The sequence below is a fragment of the Lithobates pipiens genome, unplaced genomic scaffold (assembly GCF_037356315.1).
Source record: "Lithobates pipiens isolate NorthernLeopardFrog02 unplaced genomic scaffold, aLitPip1_a1.2 Scaffold_23, whole genome shotgun sequence".
Classification (NCBI taxonomy): Eukaryota; Metazoa; Chordata; class Amphibia; order Anura; family Ranidae; genus Lithobates; species Lithobates pipiens.
The window spans coordinates 107351990-107373004 of NW_027507785.1; the positions used below are offsets into that span (position 1 = coordinate 107351990).

General features: G+C 45.5%; 1 protein-coding gene across 1 annotated transcript in view; it reads right to left on the bottom strand.

The window, feature by feature from the left end:
- The window catches only part of RAB43 (RAB43, member RAS oncogene family), a 40226-nt gene extending 37308 nt beyond the window's left edge, over positions 1–2918 (bottom strand). The window contains exon 1 of the mRNA XM_077452152.1: positions 2615–2918. Within this exon, the coding sequence (XP_077308278.1) occupies positions 2615–2806 (192 nt within the window). The 5' untranslated portion in view covers positions 2807–2918. The remainder of the gene's footprint in view (positions 1–2614) is intronic.
- Positions 2919–21015: the final 18097 nt, after the last annotated feature.

A 21015-nucleotide genomic window follows, 5' to 3' on the forward strand; every position in this document is an offset into this window, starting at 1 on the left:
GCCGCAAATTCGCACGGGACCCTTTTTTTGGCCCGCAGCAGAATCGGATCGCATGGGTGTTCACACCATGCGATCCGAGTTTGCAGATCGCACTGCGATATGCGAACTGATCTGGGGGTGTCAGTAACATTTCACTGACACTCCCAGCAGTTCGCATAGGGCAGTGTGAACTGCCGCCGGGAGGCATGCGATGCGGGAACCCGCCGCGCATTCGTGGCGTTCCCGCATCGCTCCAGTGTGAACCCAGCCTAATAAGCGATCGTTTTTCTGATCGCTGTATTAGTGTCACAGGTGACGCTAGTTAGGCAGGTAGGTATTTAGGTTCGCCGCAGCTTTTTATAGCGCCAGGGACCCCCATATACTACCGCATAAAGCCCCCTAATTGCCCCCTAGTTAACCCTTTCACCAGTGATCACCATATAACTGTTACAGGTGACGCTGGTTGGTTAGTTATTTTTTTATAGTTTCAGGGAACCCGCCATTTATTACCTAGTCTCACTAGTGTACCCCTAAATTTAGGGGTGTCTACTTTCCAAAATGGGGTCATTTGGGGGGGGTTTGTGCCATCTTGGCATTTTATGGCCTTCAAAACTGTAACGCCCTTAGAAAGCCTGAAGGCGGTGCTTGGTTTTCGGGGCCCCGTACGCGGCTAGGCTCCCAAAAAGTCCCACATATGTGGTATCCCCATACTCAGGAGAAGCAGCAGAATTTATTTTGGGGTGTCATTTCACATATGCCCATGGCATGCGTGAGCAATATATCATTTAGTGACAACTTTGTGAAAAAAAAAAAAAAAAAAAAAAAAAAAAAAAGTTTGTAATTTTCCCGCAACTTGTGGCAAAATATAAAATATTCCATGGACTCAACATGCCTCTCAGCAAATAGCTTGGGGTGTCTACTTTCTAAAATGGGGTCATTTGTGGGGGTTTTGTGCCATCTTGGCATTTTATGGCCTTCAAAACTGTAATAGGTAGTGAGAAGTGAACTCAAAAATTTACGCCCTTAGAAAGCCTGAAGGCGGTGCTTGGTTTTCGGGGCCCCGTACGCGGCTAGGCTCCCAAAAAGTCCCACATATGTGGTATCCCCGTACTCAGGAGAAGCAGCAGAATTTATTTTGGGGTGTCATTTCACATATGCCCATGGCATGCATGAGCAATATATCATTTAGTGACAACTTTGTTAAAAAAAAAAAAAAAAAAAAAAAGTTTGTAATTTTCCCGCAACTTGTGGCAAAATATAAAATATTCCATGAACTCAACATGCCTCTCAGCAAATAGCTTGGGGTGTCTACTTTCTAAAATGGGGTCATTTGTGGGGGTTTTGTGCCATCTTGGCATTTTATGGCCTTCAAAACTGTAATAGGTAGTGAGACGTGAACTCAAAAATTTACGCCCTTAGAAAGCCTGAAGGCGGTGCTTGGTTTTCGGGGCCCCGTACGCGGCTAGGCTCCCAAAAAGTCCCACATATGTGGTATCCCCGTACTCAGGAGAAGCAGCAGAATTTATTTTGGGGTGTCATTTCACATACGCCCATAGCATGTGTGAGCAATATATCATTTAGTGACAACTTTGTGTAAAAAAAAAAAAAAAAATTTTTTTTTGTCATTATTCAATCGCTTGAGGCAAAAAAATAAAATATTCAATGGGCTCAACATGCCTCTTATCAATTTCCTTAGGGGGTCTACTTTCCAAAATGGGGTCATTTGGGGGGGTTTTGTACTGCCCTGCCATTTTAGCACCTCAAGAAATGAGATAGGCAGTCGTAAACTAAAAGCTGCGTAAATTCCAGAAAACGTACCTTAGTTTGTAGATGTGACAACTTTTGCGCAAACCAATAAATATACAATTATTGACTTTTTTTTTACCAAAGACATGTGGCTGAATACATTTTGGCCTAAATGTATGACTAAAATTGAGTTTATTGGATTTTTCTAATAACAAAAAGTAGAAAATATCATTTTTTTTCAAAATTTGCGGTCTTTTTACGTTTATATCGCAAAAAATAAAAATCGCAGAGGCAATCAAATACCATCAAAAGAAAGCTCTATTTGTGGGAAGAAAAGGACGCAAATTTTGTTTGGGTACAACATTGCATGACCGCGCAATTACCAGTTAAAGCAGCGCAGTGCCAAAGTGTAAAAAGACCTCTGGTCATTTACCAGCAAAATGGTCCGGTCTGAAAGTGGTTAAATAGAAAAATACAACATTTGGCCACTAGAGGGAGCTGAGAATGAAAAATCCTTATGATGATACTTAGCTCCATCTAGTGGCCACATGCAGTATTTCCATTTAAAATCAATAGAGCACATTTGACCAGCACAGGAAATAGCATTTATTTTTTGGACCAATCACACAGAATGAAGGTTCATGCGCTGTCACTGGGTGAATGGAGAATGTAATTTCTGCATAAATCAACTCCATTTTGCACAAAAATCCAATCATAACCTGCCAAAGGTTCTAACCCTTCCCTAGTCTATCCCAACCTGAAAAAGTTGTGGTGACACATACACTTTAAGAGTCTGATAGGCCAGGACTCTGCACTGTATGAGTGACAGGGCATGCTGGCTCCTGTAGTGCCCCAGCCTCACATACAGTCCAATGCTCGGAGCTCTCACCTTCACCCTCTTGCCCTGGATCTCCAGGGTCTTCATAGTGAAGTCCACCCCGATGGTGCTGCCCTGACGCTCTACAAACACGCCGCTCTTGAACCTCTGCACCACACATGTCTTCCCGACCCCGGCATCCCCGATCAGCACGATCTTGAAGAGGAAATCATAGGCGTCGTCTGAGTCTAGTGGGGTGGACATGCCGGGGTCCCGGGAGCCGAGATCTCCTCCAGCTGCCCGTGACGTGGTGCGAGCACCCGCGGATCTGACAACGCGGAACTACAGGACCTCGGTACAGGAGAAAGACACCAGGGCTGTCCCACCGCTCTGCCTAACTCAATTCCATAGAAAGTAATACACCGCTTTCACATTGCTGCCTCGACACTGCCTGACTGGAATAGAACAGAAAAGATAGAGCACTTTCATATTGCTGCCCTTGCTGCTGCCGGGCGACAATTTAAACACTGTATGAGACAATACAGGGCTGTACTGCTTAGTGAGTCCTTCACAAGTATGCATTGTTATTGACATAAAAGTGACTTGCACGTTTGTTCCAGGTCGTATTAACTCACTTGTAGTAAAGTAAACAAAAACAATATATATATATATATAGCATTGGCTCCCGAAGGAGCTGCTGGTTTTATTGGGCTTACCGTTACCTTCTTGTTTACTTTTCTGTCTAGGGGGTTCCTGTGGTAGATGGCCCAAAGAATGTGGATACTGACACTGAATCTTCTTTTGGGTTATTTATTTGTAACAGAAACAGGGTCTTTCAATAAAGGGTAGAGGGTTAGGAACGAGTTCAGGTACTTAGATTGCAGAAATTATGGAAGTCCTTAGAGAAAATCCAGAGGATAAAGACCGTTTCAGAGCTGGATTTGACAACCCCCTGGATAGACCTCCTTTCACTAGGCCTAGCAGCTGGTACGGTGCTTGACAAAGTCTCTGCCACAGACTTATGAGATACACTTGAGTGTTACTGAGGCACGTAGATAAATTTAAAGAGCTAACATACGGTACCAGGTTCTCTCAGCCGATCCGGCAATAACATATGTGTGTTGATCCAGGTTGCGTCCTTCAACTAAGCCTCCAGGCTCCTTCAGAGAAGCCAGCCTTGCGCACGGCCTTCTCCTGAAGAGTCCTCCCCTGGGGGTTCTTCAGTTGCTGGGCCTCTCCCTTCAGATGAGACAGCACCGGACCACCCTTGGAGCAGTAGGCCCCGAAATCCAGTCAGGCCTGTCCCTGCAGTTGCGTTGCCTCTGGCCAGCCGGCCCCAAGACTAAGGATGCATGGTTCCGCACCCCAGGCCAGGAGCACCATGGGTAGGGCCAGGAAGACCACCAGAATCAAACAGACAGGAGATATTAGCTCCCTCGCCACATAGCATCAGTACCTTAAATACCACCCCCCCAGAATGCACAGCAGGAAAACACTCCCACTGGGCTGGTTCCGAGAGAACTAGTGGCATTAAATACACCCAGCTAGACTGCGTTTCTACTCTTGCCGGCGGTGACAGCAACACCTGCGGTCAAGGAGAATCCGGCGCAACCCAGTTGGACTGGTATTGAAACCAGAAATTTCGAGAAATAGTCTTGAAACCCAACTGTGGTTTCAGGCAAATTAACTTTAGAAAAAACCATAGCACCTGCTCATCAGGAGCCAGCGCTACATATATATATGTAGCGGCGGCTCCTAAAGAGCACGCACTATGGGTTTTTCTAAAATTAAAGTTGCCTAAACTACAGTTTGGTTTGGGTGTAATTATCTAAATAATTCAGCATCAGTCTGACTGGACTGTGAGATGTTCAGACTGGCCACAGGGGGCACTGTCTCTTTTGGCAGGCATGGAACCGTGCTCTGGTCAGGTGCTTAAATTACTCTCTCTCGGAGCCCACCCAGTGGGAGTGGAGCTCTCGCTGTGCTTCTGGGAGAGGGTACATAAGATGCAGGTGTCACGTGGTTCGGGGTTCCGGTCCAGTATGATGTGCTGATTACATCATGGTCCTGGTCCTCCTGACCAGCCCCCAGGAAGGCTATGGCCTGGGGTGCGGATCCACCTGACTTTAATGTCATGGAGCTGGCTAGCCCAAGGCAAGGAAACTAAAGGAGTATTCTGAGGTGGTTGGGTGCCGTCTCCGGTTCCGGAGAGACCCAGTGTACTTCGAGCATTCCAGGGGAGGACGCTTTAGAAGAACACCACGTACGGGTTAATTTTCTTAACAAGAGCCTGGAAGGGCTGAAGTAACCGAGAGAATCTGGTCTTGTGGATATCATCAAGCAGGCTGAAAGATCCAAATATCCTACAAGTGTTTCAAGTTTAGTTTCCCTACATGTTCTGCAACAATGTCTGTGGCAAAGACTTACTGTACTGTACTGCTCCTCTCATCTGCCTCCAGTGCTCATTCTCTGTACTGCTCCTCTCATTCGCCTCCAGTGCCCCCCTCTCTGTGCCACTCCTCTCATCCGCCTCCAGTGCCCCCTCTCTGTGCCTCTCCTCTCAATCACCTGCAGTGCAGTCTCTCTCTGTACTGCTCCTCTCATCCGCCTCCAGTGCTACTTTTCTGTACTGCTCCTCTCATTCGCGTCCAGCGCCCCCCTCTCTGTGCCACTCCTCTCATCGGCCTCCAGTGCCCCCTCTCTGTGCCACTCCTCTCATCCGCCTCCAGTTCCCTCTCTCTGTGCCACTCTTCTCATCCGCCTCCAGTGCCCCCTCTCTGTGCCACTCCTCTCATCCTCCTCCAGTGCCCCCCTCTGTACTGCTCCTCTCTTTGCCTCCAGTGCTCCTTCTCTGTACTGCTCCTCTCATTCGCCTCCAGTGCCCCCTCTCTGTGCCGCTCCTCTCATTCGCCTCCAGTGCCCCCTCTCTGTGCCGCTCCTCTCATTCGCCTCCAGTGCCCCCTCTCTGTGCCGCTCCTCTCATACACCTCCAGTGCACCCTCTCTCTGTTCTGCTCCTCTCATCCGCCTCCAGGGCCCCCTCTCTGTGCCACTTCTCTCATCAGCCTCCAGTGCCCCTCTCTGTGCCACTCCTCTCATCCTCCCCCAGTGCACCCCTCTGTACTGCTCCTCTCTTTGCCTCCAGTGCTCCTTCTCTGTACTGCTCCTCTCATTCGCCTCCAGTGCCCCCTCTCTGTGCCGCTCCTCTCATCCGCCTCCAGTGCCCCCTCTCTGTGCCGCTCCTCTCTTCCGCCTCCAGTGCCCCCTCTCTGTGCCTCTCTTCTCACCCGCCTTGTCAGAAACCACAAATCAGACCGAGACAGAAGTACAATTAAATCACACTTGTTTATTAAATAAAAATAAAAAGGTAAATAGAAAAAGCGTAGTCAAAGCATAGCCAGAGTCCAGTAACCGGATCGAGTAGTCAGCCAGGCCAGAGTTCAATAACCAGATTGGGTAATCAGCCAGGCCAGAAGTCAGGAATCCATGTAGAGCAACAGCAAGCAGGATAAGGAGCCAGAAGGGATGTCAGCAAGCCAGTCTTTAAACAGAACCGCAGGAGATGGTTTCTTGTGATGTGACCAAGGCTAAGGCAGAGGTGAAGTGAGCTGGACAGCTTTAAGTAGACAGGTCAGACAAGTATGATCAGGAACAGCTGGTAACTGTGGAGAGAGATGAGAGCTGGCAGCTGAGCAGCCAGCCCAGAGAAGGAAGGGCTAAGACAGCCCTGACACACCTCCAGTGCACCCTCTCTATGTACTGCTCCTCTCATCCGTCTCCAGTGCCCCCTCTCTGTGCCTCTCCTCTCATCCGCCTCCAGTGGCCCCCTCTTTGTGCCGTTCCTCTCATCAGCCTCCAGTGCCCCCTCTCTGTACTGCTCCTTCCATCCACCTCCAGTGCCCCCTCTCTGTGCCGCACCTCTCATCCGCCTCAAATGCCCCCCTCTCTGTGCCATTCCTCTCATCAGCCTCCAGTGCCCCCCTCTCTGTACTGCTCCTCTCATCAACCTCCAGTTCCCTCCTCTCTGTGCTGCTCCTCTCATCCGCCTCCAATGCTCCCCTCTCTCTACTGCTCCTCTCATCCGTAAAAAAGAGCAGTGCTTAAATAAAACAAAAAACAAGTCCATATATAAAATATGAAATCATTATGAATATAAATGTAATCTGTGAATTCTTCAGTGATTAACCCAATGTTGCATGCAGGTAACTTTGTGGGAAACACAGACCTCCACCAATGATAAAGATGGCAGCTCACCTCACTACATGGACCCTTTCATTACAGAGGGTCTAACATGCCTTCCCACTCAGGGTGTCTAATGGTGAATCCACAGGCGCTTTAAAACCAAGTGCGAGGTAAACAGCATGTATATGTACACTTCAACAATGCCTGCAGGTGGCGTCACATCCGTTTGTATGGGTTACGCCCCTATGGGCGGGACTTCATCAGTGGATACGGAAATGATGCAAACACCCGATATAAATAGTCAAAGATCGCCATTGTAACCTTCCGTCCTGTTGATACGCACAAAACCCCCTCCAGTGAAGCAGTGCCGAGTCCCTCTGTTAGGAATCTTCTCTTGTGATCAGTCAAAACTCCAGATGTATTGAGAAGCAGACAATTTATTTCTGATGTGGCCCACAAAAGGGAGACATGCTTACAGGACAAGCTGCAAAAAACAGTCTCACAAAAGAATATGTCTCCCCCCTCCTCATACCCTACAAGAATACCACCTCTATGCTTCTATTGGCTGAGGAAACATAAATAACATGTCATGGTACGAACTGGTACTTTTATTTTGGCTATTCATGTTCCCCGTACATTCTTAGGCTATCATATTTAGTTAAATCTAATCATCCTACAACTTACTATGGAGTTAATTAAGACAAAACAATACAACAAGTTAATACAATAATGTGCTCAGAAGTAAGCTTTAAAAATCAGTCTCAGGAATATTGTTTTTCTAATAGTCACACAATAAACATTCCCTCCTCTTTGTGTGACTATTTTATCTCAACACATTTCGATAATAGTCCCTGTGTTATACACTTTCGGACTGTATGTCATTAAGTTGAGCTTCAATGTCCACATAGGTATCCTCAGAGGTAGAGAGGGTTTGATACATTGTTCTTGAGACTGCAGTTTCAATCAGTTTTTGTGAAAGTCCTCGAATACAGGGAATGCAGCAGCATCCGCAAGTGACCAAAACAGCCAAGGCCACAGCGATTGAGATCAAACATGATGTGCTAAATCCAGTCCATTTACCGAACCATCCTTCAAGCCAGGTTGTGAATGGATCAATAATACCTGAGTTTTCCACCAATTCATTCGATAGCGCAGTCAGTCCTTCCAAGGCTCTGGTCACGGTCCCTCCAGGAGCTGTATTATTAGGGATAAAGGTACAACACATGCTACCAAACATTTTTCATACCCCTCCTCTTTCAGCTAGGACCATATCTAAAGCCATTGGGTTCTGCCAGGCCATTAGAGATGTGGGGGCCAACTATTCTGCTACGCCCTTCACAGCATCCCTAGTATAGTTTACAAATCGTTGTTGGTTATAATATATATAATTAATCCAGTCAACATTTTTATTTATAGTCACCCACCAGAGAAGAGACGCAAACCCAGCTGTCACCTGATTCCTGGCTTTAAACTCATCCGGCACTCCGCGAAGAACCCCAATCTCATCTATGTAGATCTGAGAGTCAAATGACGCCAAGGGTGAGGTGTCCCTCCGATACTGTCGGTTACTCTTAGTCCACGGGTATTCTGACAGGATTCTTAGGGGCATAGCCAGCTGGACCATAGCGCAATCCCCTTGGGCATTGGCCGATAGTCCAGCTCGCAGTTTCTTATCCCCACACATCCACCAGACATCAGCTCTCTGAATGTCATGTCCAACCCAGTCACCGTTGTCCGTGTTAATCCTCTCCACACAGTAGTCATCAAGTAGTGACCCAAGATCCACCGCGCTACGGTTCCCTGGGAGTGCAAAACAAGTAAAGTTGCCTGGATAAGCGTTAACTGCTGGAGGTATCTGAGGTCTCTGTACTGGGGGAAACAACAAACTCAATGAGTGACAAGTAGAAGTTGTTTCAGGTTTATAGCTCTTATTATACAATTGCAACATACATTTTAAACCTTCTGGATCTGTATTGTGATCTAGAGGAAAAGGAACTGTTGCTAAATGTGGTCTGGCTCCTGCACAAACCAAACAGTTTTCCTTTTTCAGAGTTTTAACCTCAACCATTCTAACCACTCATTTTTTTCTTGGTAGCCCGTCTCCAAAGCTATGGCATCTTCTATTGTTACGTTAGTGAATCTTATAGTTTTACTCAGAACCTCTATTTTAGTATGGCCTTCTTCTTTCCCTTCTGAGTCTACCTTTTCCTGTTGTCTAGTTTTATTAGGTGGTAATACCTCAAGGAAAAATGTTCCTGAGGGGTCAGTTCCTGAAACCCATGCTCCCATGGAATACAACCGCTGATCTTCCTTCCTCGGCTCCTTTAATGTTATTAATAGTTGGTTACAGTTCTTACTATGTGTGCAGGGGGAGTTGGCCGCTTTTGTGATTATGAGTCTCTCCTTTATTCCACTCTTTTTAGCCCCTGGTTGATTATACCCCCAATCTTGATGCGCTGTAGTCCACAGGGCCTGATCCCATGCTTGACATCCTGCTCTATTCCAGAGCCAGCAGATATATTTATCTGCCCATAGAAGTCCTCTAGCCCCAGTTGTATCCCCACAATCTGCCATCTGACAGAAGTCTACCAGTATAGTGCTAGTTATTCCCTCTATAAAGTTTTAGATTTAATGCTTTTCCTGTTCTTTCCTAATTCAAAGGTTCCTCTACACTTCCATAACGTATAACCCCTCTTATGGATGCCTCTCCTAGAGTCACCAGTAACCCAAAGATAAATACTGTCCCTTTCATCCTAACCAGCTACAGAGTTCCAGCGGATAGGATAGGGGAGTTGGAAGGGGAGGGAGACTTCACCGGTTTGAGACAAGTCCCACCTTGTGTGAGACCTCCCTTTGTAGCCGGATTTTCAGGACCTCTTGTAGCCATCTGGCCCTATTCTGCCTGTAAAACCTTTTTGTAATGGGACTGGTGAATCCAGGTAGACCTCTCTGCAATCCTTATCGCAGTAGGGGTAGTTAAGAGGACTTTGAAAGGACCATCCCACCTTGGGGAGAACCACTGCTTTTTTCTTATTACTATTTATTGAGACCCAATCTCCCACATGCACCTTTTCATCTTCTTAAATTGGACCTTCTAGACCAGAACCAAAATCATTAGTATGTCTTTGTATTAAAAACCTAGACATGTATTCTGCTGGTGTGTGCTCAGACTGCTCACTAGGTGTTTCATTTGATTGTAAGGGTATCTTATATGGCCTTATCATTCCAAATGGGCTTAAAGCTTCTTTTGGGGGTGTGATATACATACTGGTCACAGCTACTAGTAGGCAATAAATTCAATTATTTTTACCTATTTCTTCCATAGCTTTTCTCAGTTTGCTTTTTAGAATGCCATTATGTCTTTCTACCAATCCAGCTGATTGGGGATGAAAGGCACAATGGTATTTCCCTTTAATTCTCATCACTTCTGTCAAATGTTCTATATTTTTAATTACAAAATGAGGTCCATTATAATTGTCTGTGCATCTGCACTTCCTGTCGGGAATATCTCCACCCATTTGGTCAGGGTGCCTGGTTACCAAACAATATTTCTTCCTTTCACATTCGTCTAATTCAATAAAATCCATGCAAATGTGTTGGAATGGATATTGCGGTGTAGGGAACTTCCCTTTCTGTGGTCTTATACCTCCCTGAGCATTGTGTCTTGCACATATAAGACATTGACAGCAAAAAAGTTTTTTTAGTAGTTAGTGAAGCCATAGACTGTACATACCTTAAATAAACATCTCAGTCATCCCCCTGTTTGACACATGAGTTACTCCATGTGTCAATACTGCTGCATATCAGTAAGGACTGTATGATCTATCTCTATGGATTTCTCGTTCTGTCATTATTTTATGTGTTTCTTGTGCCGCTATTTTGGCAGCTTCATCTGCCCTTTTATTTCCCTTTGAGATGGGGTCTGTATATATTGTGTGTGCTTGACATTTGCAGATTGCAAGCTTTTTTTTGGTAACTGTATTGCATCTAGGAGTTCTAAAATGAAGTCCGTGTGTGAAATTGGTTTACCACTGGAGGTGACCATCCCCCTGTTTTTCCATTGTTGTGCAAAAACATGTACTGTTGAAAAGGCATATTGACTGTCAGTGTATATGGTTACGGATTTTCCTTCTGACAGTATGCATGCTCTTGTCAGTGCTACAAGTTCTGCAACTTGTGCTAAATAATGTTTTGGTAGTGGCCCCGCTTCCAAAATCTCATCCTGTGTCACTACTGCATATCCTGTTGCATTTGTGCCATCTGGATTTTTCTTACTAGAACCATCAACAAAAAGTGTCATGTCAGGGTTAGATAACGGTATATCTTTCTGATCACTTTGTGGCAGTACCTTTTCAGTGATGGCAGCAGAGCAGTCATGTTTTATGACCATCAGTAGGAAGTGGTAGTAGTGTGGATGGGTTTAATGTAGTACACCTCTGTATTGTTAAGTGAGGTTGTGTCAAGAGTATTGTCATACAGGAAAGGTGTCGTGCTGGGCTCAAATGTGATATCTTTTGTTGTAACAGGATAACAGACACTGCATGTGGTACCTTTCATAGTTAGTAAAGTTGAATAAAGACACCAGTCCATCCGGTTCAGCCTGAGTGAGTGTCTAGCCCCTACCCCTGTACATTGCACACTCACATTGGTCTCTACCCTCAAGGATCCAACGTCCCTATTCATATACCAGGGCCAACCCGGGAAAGAAGCCAATCAACCCACCTGCATGTCCCTGGAGTGTGGGAGGAAACCAGACCACCCGGAGGAAACCCATGCAGGCACAGGGAGTACATGCAAACTCCAGGCAGGTAGTGTCATGATCAGGCATGTACTGGCCATCGGGACTACCGGGAGATTCCCGGTGGGCCGATGGCTCAGTGGGGCGGTTTCAGTGACAGCTTGCCAAATGAATGGCTGCGCTACTCGCGCAGCCATTCATTTGAGCACCGCTGTACTTCCGAGCGCAGCGCGGCGCACTTCGGCTCTTTCCGCCCTCACTCGGCGCTCTCATAACACTAGTATTGCACACATCTTCGGCCACAGTCGTCCTTTTCTGCCACCGCTCGGCTTCCCCCGCCCCACTCCTCTCCGACAGCTCTTCAGCTTCAGCAAACAAAACTCGGCTATCTCCGGCGGCCCCCGCGGTAACGGACGCTGTGAGTGTAAATGAGCCGGGGGCCGCCGTGAGAGCAGCTGACAGGCAGAGAAGTCCCCGGAGCAGACGAGGGAGGCTGGAGGATGGCAGTTCTGCAGGAACCCATCCAGGTAACCGGCCGGCCCAGCACAGCCATTGAATACTGTATGTAGCATATGGCTGTATATATATATATATATATATATATATATATATATATATATATATATATATATATACTGTATATAGCTGTGTATGTGTGTATCTATATATATACTGTATATAGCTGTATATAGAATATGGCTGTGTGTGTGTGTGTGTGTGTGTGTATATATATATATATATATATATATATATATATAGAGCAAAGGATGTGGTGCTAAATAAAATAACATAAAAAATCCATTTGGTGAAAATAATGGTTAAAATAATATGGAAAATCCAACATTGCTAAAAGTTCACCAAAACTGTCAATTAATATTAAAATGTGCATAAAAATATTTTCAGCAAAAAAATCATATATAAACCATGCTTATAATTAAAACCCCCCCCCCCTTTTTTTTGCACTCTTTTTGCACTTTAATACCAAGGACATAGTTTGGATAAAATGGTTTTAATTATAAGCATGGTTTATATATGAATTTTTTGCTGAAAATTTTTTTTATGCACATTTCAATATTAATTGACACGTTTGATGTACTTTCAGCTATGTTGGATTTTTTGTATTATTTGAATCATTATTTGCACCAAATGGATTTTTTTTATGTTATTTTGGTTAGCATCAGATCCTTTGCTATATATTCAATTTATCTGTATGTTTGTGTTAACCTGTTTGATGTTGGCAGCTTCTCATTACTGCGGTTGATCAAAAATAGGTGTGCGCATTAGTTGTTTATTTTAAAATATATAATGCAGAGCCAGGCTTCGGGCAGGTAACAGGGGGACACCAGGGGGTGGGGGGGGGCTGAAAAAATAAAAAATCACCAGCAGTGTGCTGTCGGCTTCTGAGTTTGCATACTTCTGCTATGTGTCTAGCCGGGCCGTGATGACGTCACTCTCGTGCAAGTGCGCAGCATACTGTTTTTGTGCGTGTTTGCAAAATTGGAGTGGGCCGGTCTGGATGAAGTCCAGGGCCAAATTTTTGTCCCAGTCCAGCCCTGGTCATGATTGGGATTCGAACCAGCGACCCTTGTTTACTGCTAGGTGAGAGTGCTAACCACTACACCGCTGCTGCTACCAGTGCTTGTACACAGGGTGGAAGTGCTCTAGTTGCACTGTCTAATTTTGAAGAGTAATCCTTATGATCCTGTTTCAATCCATTTAAAAAAGCAATCTTTAACTGTTGTTGATATGCACTATTCACACCCTCAGCTTCGGGGAGCCCGGAGAACACTCTAAAAATCCCTCGTAATTTATTTAGGTAGTCACTGACACTTTCCTTGTCTTCTTGTACTGTCATATTTATTTATTTTGCCAATCAGTCCGTTGTACCCATCTAAGCTGGCATCTGTTCAGTAAGGCAGTCAACCTGTTTCCTAAGTCTGGGCTTTCTGGAGGCAATGGATCCCCCCGTCCCTGTGCATTTGCTGGGGCGCAGGGGTCCCAATCCCCCTTTACCGAGGCTCAATCTGATCCTAATACTCTCCTCAGGGCTCTCTCTACTTCCACCCCATTCAATTTATAACTGTTCCGTAATCCCTCTATGTTTTCAGTGAATTCAGCTGGACCTAATTTTGGATGTTTTATGTGTTCTGTAGCCTTTTGTATATCACTGTCAGTCCATGGTCGAAAAACAGTCATAGTCAAGGGATATGGCTGGCCCAGTGCATCATTCTGTCCTTCCCTTGGGTTTGGGACCTCTATCAAGGGGTATTCCTCACGTCCTCCACACCATACCTAATAGGAGGTTTACTTAGTCTCTTGGCTCCTGCTGGGGCACCTAGTGCATGACTTATGGCGTCAGTTAATGTTTCAAGGATCGATCTGTTCATCTCCAGGACTGAACTACTGTCTGGAGAGATTGAGGAAGTGGAGTTGGGGTTTTGTTCAGAGGCGGTTCCTTTGACAGGGGTGGATGTCACAGGGCAGGTGTTACTCTGGGCAGTTACTTGCACCTGAGGGGGAGGACCATTATAAGGAGGTGGTCTCTGAGTATAGCAGATGAGATCATCCTCTTTGTCCACTAGGGACAATTGGGCTTGGCATTTTTCCTTTTGTTCTCCTTCCTTCTACTCTAATTCTAGCATGCTGAAGCCAATACTCCGCCATTTCCAACTCATACCTTTTTTTTTAACTTTGGGTCCTAACAATTTAAGCTTATCCACAGGGCCCCAAAATATAACTTTCTTTCTTTTTAATTAATTTTTAGTATTCTGATTCAGAACTTAGCCTTTTGACTTTATAAATGTACCCAAATATAAACAGCATTGCATCATTAACACTTCACAGTTGAAAGTCTGTGAATTCTAAAAATAACTCATCCAATATAAATATTTACTTTAAGACTATTATTCAGACTTTCTTTCCCACCAAAAGTCCTAATATTTTCACAGATGCACAAATTGACCTCTGTCAGGCAATCTGCATTTTCTTGTTTCCGAGAAACAGCTTCTTGACCATCATAGTAATGAAAACATCCTCAGCCTTTTTTTTTTTTTTCTTTTCTTTTCACATTCATCAAGACACCTGATAATAATTCTACAACATTCTATTCACTCCACAGTGCAATCCACCTTCACGTGTCCCAGCTACCCAAACTATAAACAATTTCTGCCACTTGCTTCCTGTAACACCATGGCATGCTAAAATAATAAAGCAACCTGGTGTCATCAGTGTACCTTTTTTTTTTTCTTTTATGCTAAGTTTCAATATTTACAATATAACCCTTCTGTAGTGTCATAGCTAGTCAAGGGTTAACCTTTACAACTTCTTTAAGACAGGAATCAGCACTGCACACATGAGGGAAGGGGGAGAGTGAGTTCAGTGCGTTCCTTTTTTTTTTTACAGACACACAGATCATGAGAACGTGAAGAATGACTTCTTATCTTCTTCTTAGGAATACGCAGCACAAAACATGTAAACGAACAAAGACTGTTGTACCGTGGGGTAACAATACAAGAGTAAAAATATCAGCACTCCCCACACTATCGAGAGAATCAAAAAAGTTTAAACATGAGCAAAGATAAAGTAAACACACACAGAAGAAAATTAGCCTTACAATCTCTTTAGATCACTTAACTAAACAGCGCTTAAATAGTCGGGCATTCAACCTCCGACAGCGTCAGGCAATCAACCTCTGACGTTCGGTATACCTCAAATCTTTTTGTTATCTGTCCAGACAGCGGGCGACGTAATTTTTTACCTTAGACAACGTCCCCAAATGTCTCTGTCTACGAGCACTGGAATGATCTAGATATTATGCGATCAATACCAATGTCGGCAATTACAACACATTAAACCAGGATCAAAGAGAAAGAGAAGAAAAGACTCTTAGAAAGAATTAAGAATAATTTAACCACTTAAGGACCGCCGTATTGCCATTGTACGTCATCGCAATGGCACAGGCAGGCACAAGCACGTACATGTACTTGCCTGCCTTCCAGCGGGTGGGGGGTCTGATCGGACCCCCTCCCGCTGGATACGGCGGTCCGGTTCGCTGCAGGAGCGATCCGTGATGAGGGGATGGCCGTTGGTTTCTGGCCATCCCCTCTCGATCGCTCCTGGCCAATGAGAAGCTTCCTCCCCTGTGAAAATGTAAACACAGGAAGGAGGAAGTGATGTCACACTCCTCGTGGCGGTCTTTTTGACCGGACAGCGCGGAGTGAAGACATACAAGTAAGTGCACCAACAGTCCACTGACACATAGGTACACATAGGCACACATTTCACCCCAGTCACCCCCCGATCACCCCCCCCGATCGGCCCCCGCCCCCCCCCCCCCCCCCAGTCACAGTGTCACTAATTGCAGTGTTCATTTATTTACTGATCACTGCATTTAGTGTCAGTTGTGACTGTAAAAAGTGTCAGGGCAGCTAGTGTTAGGCCCCTTTAGGTCCAGGGTAGCCCCCTACCCCCCCCTAATAAAGGTTCAACCCCTTGATTGCCCTCCCAGTTAACCCTTTCACCCCCTTTTACCAGTGTCACTAAGCGATCGTTTTTCTGATCGCTGCATTAGTGTCACTGGTCCCGCTAGGAAGCTAGTTTTTTTTTTTAGGTTCAACGCCAGGTTTTTATAGCGTTAGGTACCCCGATATATAACCTAATAAAGGTTTTAACCCCTTGATTGCCCCTAGAGTTAACCCTTTCACCAGCGATCGCTGTATAAGTGTCACTGGTGACGCTGGTTAGCCAGTTAGTTATTTAGTTATTTAGGTTCCCCGTCAGGTTTTTATAAAGCTTCAGGTACCCCCATATAAATACCCAATAAAGGTTTTAACCCCCTGATTGCCCTTAGTTAACCCTTTCACCAGAGATCACCGTATTAGTGTTATGGGTGACGCTGGTTAGGTAGTTCGCTTTTTATAGCATCAGGGCACCCGCCATTTATTACCTAATAAAGGTTTAACCCCCTGATCACCCGGCGGGTGATATCAATTCGGTTTTAGGGTCAGAAAGGGTCTGTGTCGCCCCAGGCAGTGCTAGGTTAGTGCCAGTACCGCTAACACCCACGCGCAAAGCATACACCTCCCTTAGTGGTAGAGTATCCGAACAGATCAATATCTGATCTGATCAGATCTATACTAGCGTGCCCAGCAATTTAGGGTTCTAAAAAAACGCATTGTTAGCAGGATCAATCCAGATACCTGCTAGCACCTGCGTTTTGCCCCTCCGCCCAGCCCAGCCCACCCAAGTACAGTATCGATCGATCACTGTCACTTACAAAACACAACGCAACACACATAACTGCAGCGTTCGCAGAGTCAGGCTTGATCCCTGCGATCGCTAACAGTTTTTTTGTAGCGTTTTATACAGTCGCTGACAGGCTAGGTGCTTTTTTACCTGTGAGGCCGCGTACACACGGGCGGACTGTTCGTCCAACTTTGTCCGCTGAACAGTGTTTCAGCGGACAGTCCGCTCGTGTGTGGGCTTCAGCGGACAGTTTCAGCGGACAGTCTGACGAACAAAGTTTTTCGGAATTTCCGTAAGACTGTCTGCTGAAACTTGGTTTGAGCGAACAGTCCGCTCGTGTGTAGGCTTGTTCGGCAAACTAAGTCTCGCGCATGCTCAGAAAGAATTTACACGGCGAAGGTTGCATTGCAGTGTATCGGACGCCGAATTTCTCGTCCCGTCGTACGTGCCGTTCACGTCATCGCGCAAGTTTTCAGCGGACTGTTCGTTCGTCGTGTGTGGTCAAGTCCGCTCATGCTAATTTTGAACGGACTGTTTGTCAAACTGTTTGACGAACAAAGTTGGGCGAACAGTCCGCCCGTGTGTACGCGGCCTGAGTCTCACTAGTGTACCCCTAAATTTAGAGCCCAAAATGGCAAAGCGAAGGTACACTAGTGAAGAGGCCTACACGTTTCTGAGCATGATAGATAGTGAAGAGGAAGACACTGATCTGTCAGATTCAGTCTCAGAATACGAACCTGTAGAGGACAGCGCCTCCATGTCAGATAGCTCTGACGACGAAGAAGAGGTCCCTGCTAACGTCAGGCGTACCCGACCCCGATCTTCTGATGTTGTTGAGGTGCAGGAACTGCAAGTCCCTCGTATGGAGTATAGAGCCAGTACTAGCGCCGCTCATCCTTTACCTTAGGCCTAGTACACCCTGGACGTACATCCAGCACTGCAGTAACACGTGGGGACGTGGCGAGTCCCATAAGTGCAGTTCAAGCTGGCGAGGTGGCAAGCACAAGTAGTGTCCCGCTGCCACCAAGAAGAAGACGAAGACAGGCCCGTCGTTCCCATAGTGCCCTTCCTGTAGAATTTGCCAATCCTGATTGGGTGCCCACCACTTCTGCAGCACCAGTACTTCCCCCATTCACTGCCCAACCCGGTATTCAGGTGGATACAGATGATTTTATGCCACTTGATTTTTATTCTCTGTATTTCACAGAAGATCTCTATAGATCTATTGTGGACCAAACCAATTTATATGCTGGTCAACACATCGCCACTAATCCCCAATTGCCTTCCCTTTCAGAGATTGGAAACCAGTTACGGTTTCCGAATTTAAGACCTTTCTGGGCCTTTCCCTCAACATGGGCACACATAAATTCATGACGTTGCGGGCTTATTGGTCCACGCATCCGACTGACCACATGCCCGTGTTCTCTAACTCCATGTCCAGGAAACGATACGAGCAGATCTTGCGGTTCATGCACTTCAGTGACAATGAACTTTGTCGTCATCGTGGAGACCCTGAATGCGATCGGCTCTACAAAATTCGGCCCCTCATAAACCACTTCAACCAACGTTTTGCAGACTTGTTTACTCCCCAAAAAGTTGTCTGTGTTGATGAGTCCCTGATTAAGTTTACTAGTCGCTTGTCATTCAAACAGTACATTCCCAACAAGCGTACCAGATACGGGGTCAAGCTGTATAAGTGCTGTGACAGGGCCACAGGCTATGCATGGAGCTTTATGGTTTATGAGGGTAAAGATAGTTACGTAGAGCCGGAGAACTGCCCTGACTACATAGGAAGCGCTGGCAAGATAGTGTGGAAATTGGTGTCACCCTTATTCGGAAAGGGGTACCACTTGTACGTGGACAATTATTACACCAGCGTGCCACTGTTTAGACACTTGTTTGATAATCAGATTGGAGCATGTGGCACCGTGCGACCTAATCGCCAGGGCTTTCCCCAGCGGCTTGTAGATTCCCGTCTTAGGCTGGGGGAGAGAGCCTGCTATCGGTGTAATAATTTGCTCGCTATGAAGTGGAGGGATAATAAGAATGTTTTCGTTCATACCTCCCTTCATGCAGACACGACGGTCCAAATTTCCACGGCCACTGGTATTGTGGAGAAACCCCTCTGTGTCCACGAATATAACAAAAATATGGGAGGGGTGGACCTCAATGACCAGTTGTTGGCGCCGTATCTAGCTTCCCGTAAGGCCAGACGCTGGTACAAAAAAGTGTCTGCTTACTTATTTCAATTGGCTTTGCTGAATGCTTTTGTGCTATACAAAACTTCAGGCGGGACTTTAACCTTTCTTTTCTTACAAAGAGAGGTTGTCACAGAGCTTCTGTATCCAGACGGTTCTGCACCTCACCATTCCCAACCAAATGCAGTAAGCCGGCTGCATGAGAGGCATTATTCTTATGCCATCCCGAGTACCCCTACCCAACGAGCCCCCCAAAAAAGATGTCGTGTCTGTACCAAGCGCGGATTTAGGCGTGACACCCGTTGTTATTGTCCACGCTGTCCTGGCAATCCTGGTCTTTGCCTTGGCGAGTGTTTTGAACGCTACCACACACTAGTGAAGTATTAGCGTAGGGTACAGCATTTCACAGGCTAGGCACACTAACACAGAGTCTCCCAAGATGCCATTGCATTTTGAGAGACCCGAAATGTTACAGTTGTTACAGTTTACAGTTCAAAAAAAAGTGTATAAAAAAAAAGGAAAATAAAAAAAACCCCAAAAAATATAAAATATAAAAACCAAAAATAGTTGTCGTTTTATTGCTCTCTCTCTCTCTCTATCTTCTCTCTAATTTTTTATACTTTACTGTTTACTGTGTTTTATTGTTAACCATTTTTCATGTTTTCAGGTACGCCATTCAGCTGCAGCGTGGATTTATTTATCTTGACAGCAACAGCGTTTGCTCCCACGATACATAAAGCCGTGACTCCAGTGCTGTAGGAGGTGATTTCACCACCACAGTTAAAAAAGAGCATATATGCCGAAGCATGGGGGCATAAGGGGTGGAGGAGCGATTTTGCTCCTAATGCCGCGTACATACGGTCAAAATTCCGACGGAGGGCTTGCCCGTGGAAAAGTTTGAACGTATGTACGCGGCATAACTTTTTTGCGGGAGGATGCCCCCATGCTTCGGCATATATATATTTTAGGCACAGGTTGTGTTAAAAAATGTTTTTTTTTTACAGTTTTTTTTGGCATTTGCTTTGCAGGTATGGTATGGTAAGGTTTTACTGTTATACTGTAATGTTACTTTGTTTTAACGTTAACCATAATTTGCTTAGCAGGTACGCCATTCAGCTGCAGCACGGATTTATTTATCTTGACAGCAACAGCGTTTGCTCCCACGATACATAAAGCCGTGACTCCAGTGCTGTAGGAGGTGATTTCACCACCACAGTTAAAAAAGAGCATATATGCCGAAGCATGGGGGCATAAGGGGTGGAGGAGCGATTTTGCTCCTAATGCCGCATACATACGGTCGAAATTCCAATGCATGCTTGCCCGTGGAAAAGTTCGACCGTGTGTACGCGGCATAACTTTTTTGCGGGAGGATGCCCCCATGCTTCAGCATATATAAATGGTGCATGTATGTCAATCATTAGAAGTGGGTGGATGAAGGGAGGTATTCTAATGGTGGGCATACCCACCGATCAATCTCTTTTTTTTCGTTCAGACAACATGACTCTCAGCAAATAGCTTGGGGTGTCTACTTTCCAAAATGGGGTAATTTGGGGGGGTTTGTGCTATTTTGGCATTTTATGGCCTTCGAAACTGTAATAGGTAGTGAGGAGTGAAATCAAAAATTTGCGCCCTTAGAAATCCAGAAGGTGGCGATTGGTTTTTAGGGCTCCGTACGCAGCTAGGCTCCCAAAAAGTCCCACACATGTGGTATCCCCGTACTCAGGAGAAGCAGCAAAATGTATTTTGGGGTGCAATTACACATATAACCATGGCATGTGTGAGCAATATGTAATTTAGTGACAACTTTTTGTAAAAAAAAAAAATATTTTTATTTTTTGTCATTATTCAATCCCTTGGAACCAAAAAAAAAATAATATTCAATGGTCTCAACATGCCCCTCAGCAAATAGCTTGGGGTGTCTACTTTCCAAAATGGGGTCATTTGGGGGGGTTTTGTGCCATCTTGGCATTTTATGGCCTTCAAAACTGTGATAGGTAGTGAGGAGTGAAATAAAAAATTAATGCCCTTAGAAATCCTGAAGGCGGTGCTTGGATTTCGGGGTCCCGTACGCGGCTAGGCTCCCAAAAAGTCCCACACATGTGGTATCCCTGT